This window comes from Rhamphochromis sp. 'chilingali' (genome assembly GCF_963969265.1).
Source record: "Rhamphochromis sp. 'chilingali' genome assembly, chromosome: 1".
Classification (NCBI taxonomy): Eukaryota; Metazoa; Chordata; class Actinopteri; order Cichliformes; family Cichlidae; genus Rhamphochromis; species Rhamphochromis sp. 'chilingali'.
In genome coordinates, this window is record NC_137929.1 from 32,658,959 (window position 1) to 32,666,209 (window position 7,251).

General features: G+C 42.2%; 1 protein-coding gene across 1 annotated transcript; it reads right to left on the bottom strand.

Annotated features, from left to right (window-relative positions):
• Positions 1-302: 302 nt before the first annotated feature.
• shbg (sex hormone-binding globulin) lies at positions 303-4,175 on the bottom strand. The gene is made up of 8 exons (XM_080887109.1): positions 3,786-4,175; positions 2,929-3,026; positions 2,497-2,683; positions 1,849-2,010; positions 1,552-1,708; positions 1,168-1,304; positions 839-1,040; positions 303-714 (listed from the first exon to the last, which is right to left on the bottom strand). Exons 1-8 carry the CDS (start codon positions 3,891-3,893, stop codon positions 578-580), a joined length of 1,188 nt encoding a protein of 395 aa, XP_080743235.1. The 5' UTR covers positions 3,894-4,175; the 3' UTR covers positions 303-577.
• Positions 4,176-7,251: the final 3,076 nt, after the last annotated feature.

Sequence of the window (7,251 nt, forward strand, 5' to 3'; positions counted from 1 at the left end):
GCCCTCTGACCACCACCGGTAGGCAACGGGTGAAGTGTCTTGCCCAAGGACACAACGACCGAGACTGTTGGAGCTGGGGCTCGACCCGGCAACCTTCCGATTACAAGGCGAACTCCCTTGAGCCACGATCGCCCCCTTAAAGAAATTACCAAAAAAAAAAAAAACTGCCTAAGAGAGTTCCGACTCTGCTGAAGAATAAAGGTGTTCATAACAAAATAACATAACAGTTTTATTTGTTACACATCTTACTCCTCTATTGTGCCTTAAAATATACCAGAAAAATGAATATGTATCAGAAACCATTTTAGGGAAAGTCATATTTTATTCAAAAACTTGCTGTTGCATGTACCAGGGTCACAAAACTGCTCACATTTATCAGATTTATCTGTATGTTGTGTTAAAAGTGGGAAAGTGGAAGAGACATCTCGTAAAATATTAATATTTAGCACTAAATTATTTAGACTTTAGAGATTCACTGGTACAAGTATAAAATTCTGACTTAAAACACTTTAGTGCTCATCACTGCAAACACCATGTCTACTCAGCATACCCTAAAGTGTAAGCATGCTTTTGTGGTTTAAGCGGGGCAGCTGTGAGAGGAAACGGACACGTGTTTCACGCGTGCCAAATCCAGATCCAAATCCTTCCCTTGGACCTGGATCTTCTCCAGACAGCCTGTCAAGAACTGAGAGCCGACATCGTCGTCATTCTCACCTGAAAAGACAAAATAGATGAAGAAAACAATCGTCTTCACGAGTTACACAGAGCAGATCCTTTTTTTGTGTTGCTGCACAGTAATACAGGATTCGACTGAAATACTTTAAAGCTGCAGTCTCACCCAAAAGGCCTCCGATGGCAAGATGACCATCTCTCCAAGCTGATAAATAACCGGTGTTGCTCCCTGCACTGACTGAAAAATCAGCCGATGATTCTTCCTCATGTTTAACCACCCTCAGCGAATCCTTCAGAAACTTAATTTGGAGCCTCTTGAAAGTGTTTTTCATGGTGAACACCTCTTCTCTAGAGGTAAATGTGAAGTTCTGAATGCCAAATGGAAACAGAACTGTGACATACACTGATCTGTGTGTGTTATTTGCATGAAACAAACATCATTGCTAAGTTAATAATCCCGCTTTGAGGGCAAATACATCTGACTTATGTGGATACCTTAGTGTTATTATCAGCTACCACAGAGAACATGAGCTCCTCCCCATCAGCTTTGATGCTCAAAAGGGTCCCGTCCATCTGGCTGAAATCCCCCCACAGCTCAATATGGACCTCGTGATCTCCATCGATCTGGAAATCTGGGGAAAAAAGAAGAAAAAAGTACATTTGCTGATGTGTTGAGGCAGTTAAAACCACTTCTGATAAATACAAATTAACGTGCTGAATCTGATCAGGAATACCTACTTAGAAGTAGGAGAAATATTGCTACCCGAGATGCCATATCATGCATAAATGCAATATCCGGGCCAGCTGGAAAGCTTGTTATTGAATAAAGGAGTGTAAACACTTGCTCGTATCTGGGATAATTTAGCAGAGTGTTCCCACCTGAGGTGTTGAAAATGGCAAATCCTGTGCCAGGGAAGTAGCTGCCAGGTTGGATGTTTTCATAGCAAGGCTGTAGCTCGTCTGCCTCTGCCACCCATGGGGAGGTGAGGTTCAGCCAGTTGCCTTTCCGCACACAGCCATCCATTTTGGGATTGAACTAAAGGAAGAGGAGGGACGGTTCAAACATGTTCAAGAAGCTATTTTCCAGAGGTCTTGTGCAAGGAAAGGAAAACAGCATCTGGTCTATTTGCAGCTGAAGTGCAGTTTAAAACAAATGGTGCAAAATACACACAGTACCTGAACAATCATCTTTTCTTTGCTGATCAGAATCCCGCCAAGGGCCAGTCGAAGTTTACCGTAAATGACTTCCTCCATCTGCTTGGAATGTATGCCCACCACCAGCCCGCCAGTGCCATCCACCTCCAGGTTTACAAATTTGCCCTGGTTGCTCATTTCCATCTTGGTGGCATCAAGAGAACAACAAACGGTACAGTTAGCCAGTTTTAAGATGAGCTGTTATGCTCATTTCCAGCATGTTTTCATTCTCGCGCTCTCAAGGAGCTCTTCATAATTTCTCATACGGAGCCTTGGAGCAGCTCCTGAGTTCTCTCCAGGCCCAAACCAGCAGTTTTAGCCACTCCCCCTTCAAGGCCACTCCAGCTTTCTTCTGATTGGCTGTCTCTTGCAAACAAACCACGAGGAGCAGATGGGTGGAATTTGTGTGCTCACAGCTGTTTTCCTTATATGACGATGACCATAATAATTTGCATATAAACTGACCTCAATATTTAATATGAACATCCACTACTGTGAGGATATATGTATATGTATGACAGAAAATAAGGAAAAGCATAAGGGGGTGAGTTTTTAAAAAGCAACATAAAGCAGTTCTTTAGCCAGTTGGAGTTCAACAAACTGATTTCCAAGTGATCACTGGATGCTTACTGTGTGCCATTTCCCGTCATTGAGCCTCGGGTTGCCCGCTACGCTGACGAGCACACCTTTGTTGATCTGCATCAGAGGGACGCCGTCTTTCAGCGACAAAATAAACCAGTCATCCCCGTTTTTTGTGTCTCCGTAGAAAATCAGACCTTCTGGGTCAAATGTCCGGAACTCAAAGGAGGATTTGATGCTGCGTGGCAGAATAAAGATACAGTAAATTGGAGTGACGGCTGCTCATTGGTGCATTAATAAGACAACCTGCTTATTTATCTTTGAATGATCTTAGAGAGCTCATGTACGCCTGTTCAGTAAAAACTGAACTTCAATGTCACGTTTTAATTTGAAATCCCAGAAGAATCATGTGCACCTTCTTGCCCACAGATGAGCTGCTGTGCAGGCTTGACGGTGCACTGATTTGCCCCATCGCACACGTACCTGCGGATCTCACTAAGGTTGACCGTTGTGTGGATCAGCGGCCTCCAGTCGTGGGTGTTCTGGCCCAGATTGACGGTAGAACTGCCCGGCACCTTTTTCTGGAAGACACAAGCTTCATCTTGCACTGAACTGACACTTAGGTCGTTACTCACAGCTTTTTATTACACGCAGCTCTAATTTATTGAACTCAGCCTCAGTATTTTACACTCAGAGATCTTCATTGGCTGCTCGTTAAAACCACATTAAACCGAGAGATTAAATTTATTCAGTTATTGATTCGACTTTTAAAAAAAAGCTGAACAGAGCAGTGTGCAGAAATTATTAAATGGTGATGAAGTGCCACATCACTGCATTTCATTGACAAGAGCAACCACACAACACTCACTTGTGGAGATGAACCATGTGTATGTACAACATTTAAGAGGAAAAACAAGTCTTGCTTTTCTTTTTGTGTTAGTAATTTCCCAAAACTGGGACAAAAGTAAAGTATTTCTTCTCTTATCTTAATTATGCTGATGCGTCCACAAACTGAGCAAATTGAGCAAAGTCTAAGCAAATGTTGGGATCCCCCCTCCCCCTTAGACTTTTATTCTTTAAAACATAACCTATGAGCCAACAAAGTAGATTTTTCTAGAAGAAAAAGATGTATCTAAATGATACAGGCAGATATTTCCAATCATCAGGAGCTGTAGCATGTAATTGTGCAGAAACAATATATGTCACTACAGTCATCCATGCTTCTGCAGAGAATCAGGGACTTCATTAAAGGCTGAAAAGGTGCATATAGATGATACTTCCTACGCACACACACCGAGTGCACATTTTAATTCTAGGCATTGTGCGTTGCACTAACATACCTTATCACCTCCGTTTTCCTGGCCCTCAGCTCCCCACCCCAGCAAAATAAGGCTCAGAGTGAGCAGTAGTGCACCTGCCATTGCTTTCCAAGTCATCCTGCAGCACATTCACTGACCCAGGCCTCGCCGCGTTCAGTCCCCACAGCCCACGGTTGGTCCAGCTACACTGCGGTGCAGATGGAGGTCGAGTTAGGGTGAGGAGCAGAGAGATTGTGGAAAAGTCTGCAGTTCGCTGGTGTCTGCTGTCACAATTCCTGGGATCCAGAGGGCATATATGCCATGTTCTGGACAAGCTATCGATCCCTGAGGCTGGCAGGCCGCGCTGGTTGAGACCAGTGTTTGCAGAAATGCAGATGGCTGTGGGTGGTGAATGTGAAGTACAGCAGGCAAACAGAAGAAAGAAACTGTGGGGGGTTTTAAAGGGTCTGTTGCAATATTAGAAGTTAAAAAGTGTGTTTTTATCAGTCCATCAATCTTCCGCACTCGTTGTTATATGTGTAAGGACACGACTGCGGGCCAGGTGAGTGACCTTAGCGAACCCAGACACATGTGTTTACACATTACACAGGAACCTTGATTGACCGCTGCCAGCCATGACTAAGTGTGTGTGTAAAATGTTGCAGTGAAGGGGAGAGAGAACTCAAAGTTCTTTTCTTCCGCTGCACACAATCAGGCCATGAAAGGTGGGAAATGCAAGATGAACAGCAAACAGGCCACAACTCTTCCCTGTCACACGCTCTCATACATACGAGCTGATCACAGAAGGTATCAGCACTCATCTAAATGAAGGGATTACTGATGGCTGCCGTCCATGCTGCTGCTTTTAGGGTTGTGGCATTTTGTGTTCTGACATAATGGGACACTGTGATAGAGCCATTATTATTATTACTATGGTACCATCTATGTCTCCCTGCTTTCAAAAGCTACAACATGTGCTGTAGAAAAAAGGGATCTGTTCTTAGTCAAATTCAGCAGTTTGTTAGGCTTTAACCGAAACAACTATTTTCAGGAGACCACAACCATTTCCCAGACAATGACTGACTCATCCTTTTCATGAAGAGATTAAAGAGACAGTTTGAATCTCACTGAAATATTTCTCCCCCGAGGTTTAGTATTGTTTATCCATCAAGTATCAAGATTTTTCTCATTTGAGTGGCCAGTTTTGGAAATGTCTGCTTTCACTTTAATAAACAAGTAAGTGGCCTTCGTCTTGTGGTGTTTAAAAGACTGAAAATTACAAGGCAATCCAAGTGTTTATGAACACTTGGATAGCTTTACACATTTGTAAAGCCAAGAAAAAAACAAAGTGGCATTTGAGATTAAAGTCTCAAATTTGTGAGGAAAAAACACTAGGAAATTTACAAGAAAAAAGTTTTAGAGAAACAAAAATTGAAAAGAAATTCACAAACGCAGAAGAAAAAAATAGGAAAACTCATGAAAAAGACATTTAGGTGAAAAAATGGTCAACTTTACAAGAAAAAACTCAAATGTATAAAGTAAAAAGGGCAAAGCTGCATTGCTTTACTTTTCAAGGTTAAGTTGAAATTTTTCATTTTTAAAAAAATGGGTTTAAATTAAAAATATGAAACTAAAAAAAACAACAACAACAAAACAATACAAGAACAACAAATCTTTAGAAGAACTGGAGCTTATCTAATTTACCAGAAAGAAATGTTCGAGTTACCTGAGAAAAAAAATGTAAAAGAAAGTTCTGAGAGAAAAATACAAATGCAAATTTATCAATTTAATTGACAATTATAATAGCAAAGAATTTGCAACTTTGGGAGAAAAAAGGGAAAAATTCTGAGAAAAAAATGGTAAATGTACAAATTTACGAGGAAAAAGGAAAAAAGGATGAGGAGCAGAGAGATTGTGGAAAAGTCTGCAGTTCGCTGGCGTCTGCTGTCACAATTCCTGGGATCCAGAGGGCATATATGCCATGTTCTGGACAAGCTATCGATCCTGAGGCTGGAAGGCCGCGCTGGTTGAGACCAGTGTTTGCAGAAATGCAGATGGCTGTGGGTGGTGAATGTGAAGTACAGCAGGCTGTTAGGTTTTGTATTGTTGATTGTCATTTATGCTTAGAAATATCTACTTATATATGCTTAGAGTTTTATAATTAGTTGTCGATTGGTAGAGGTTTGATCCTTGATAGTCTGCAAACTTTGTGTGCATTAGAGAGCACTCTGGGAGCATGGGAGAGGTCGTACCTTGTCTTATTGTTTTATGGTAGGATAAACGTGGCTATATCTGTTTTAGGCTAAGTGCCTTTTGTTTAGATGAACTGTTGGACTTCCAGACCAGCAGGTTTAGGGAAGTCATTTATGGGGTCACACTCTGACCCCCCCCCCCCCCCCCCCCCCCCCCCACACACACACACACACACACGGGCAAGGTACTCTTTGTGTGTATGTACACGTCGTATGTTAATGAATTTATGTAACCTCAATAAAAGAGCAGTGTTACGGGGGAGCGGACGAGAGCAACTGGGGTCAAGCGAAGGAACGGCGCCTGTCTGGTTCTCTCCCGTGCACGAGAAACATGAAGAACTTTGCCTACTTCGTGTCTTGCTTGCTGTGTAATTATATTGTCTTCAACGTTCCAGCGAATAGGTTCAAGCTACAAACCTATCACAGGCAAACAGAAGAAAGAAACTGTGGGGGGTTTTAAAGGGTCTGTTGCAATATTAGAAGTTAAAAAGTGTGTTTTTATCAGTCCATCAATCTTCCACACTCGTTGTTATTTGTGTAAGGACACGACTGCGGGCCAGGTGAGTGACCTTAGAGAACCCAGACACATGTGTTTACACATTACACAGGAACCTTGATTGACCGCTGCCAGCCATGGCTCAGTGTGTGTGTAAAATGTTGCAGTGAAGGGGGAGAGAGAACTCAGTTCTTTTCTTCCGCTGCACACAATCAGGCCATGAAAGGTGGGAAATGCAAGATGAACAGCAAACAGGCCACAACTCTTCCCTGTCACACGCTCTCATACATACGAGCTGATCACAGAAGGTATCAGCACTCATCTAAATGAAGGGATTACTGATGGCTGCCGTCCATGCTGCTGCTTTTAGGGTTATGGCATTTTGTGTTCTGACATAATGGGACACTGTGATAGAGCCATCATCAAGGTCAAGGTCAAGGTTACTTTATTTATACCCATAGGCAAGGTAAATTTGCTTTACAGAAAAAATGACAGCATTTGGCATCCCTTTAAAAACACACATACCTAGTAAAGATATAAACCTCACTTTGGCACATATATACTAATTTTAATATTTCGAATCAAAAACAGTTCTTATTTAATTCAGTGACAGCAACGGGGACAAAGCTATTTTTATAAACCTCCGTCCTGAGGGAAGATGCTGAAATTCACCCCTTAGAGGATGGGAACCATTTTTAAGGATTGATAAAGCCATCCTCTACCTGCTTAGAGTACAGGGAGGCTAAACAAGACTGTGGCT

Coding starts and splice junctions, on each gene's coding strand:
- shbg (XM_080887109.1), bottom strand. CDS start 3,893: ATGTGCTGCAGGATGACTTGGAAAGCAATGGCAGGTGCACTACTGCTC. Junction 3,027..3,785: donor AGGAAAACGGAGGTGATAAG/GTATGTTAGTGC, acceptor TGTGTCTTCCAG/AAAAAGGTGCCGGGCAGTTC. Junction 2,684..2,928: donor AACCTTAGTGAGATCCGCAG/GTACGTGTGCGA, acceptor TCTGCCACGCAG/CATCAAATCCTCCTTTGAGT.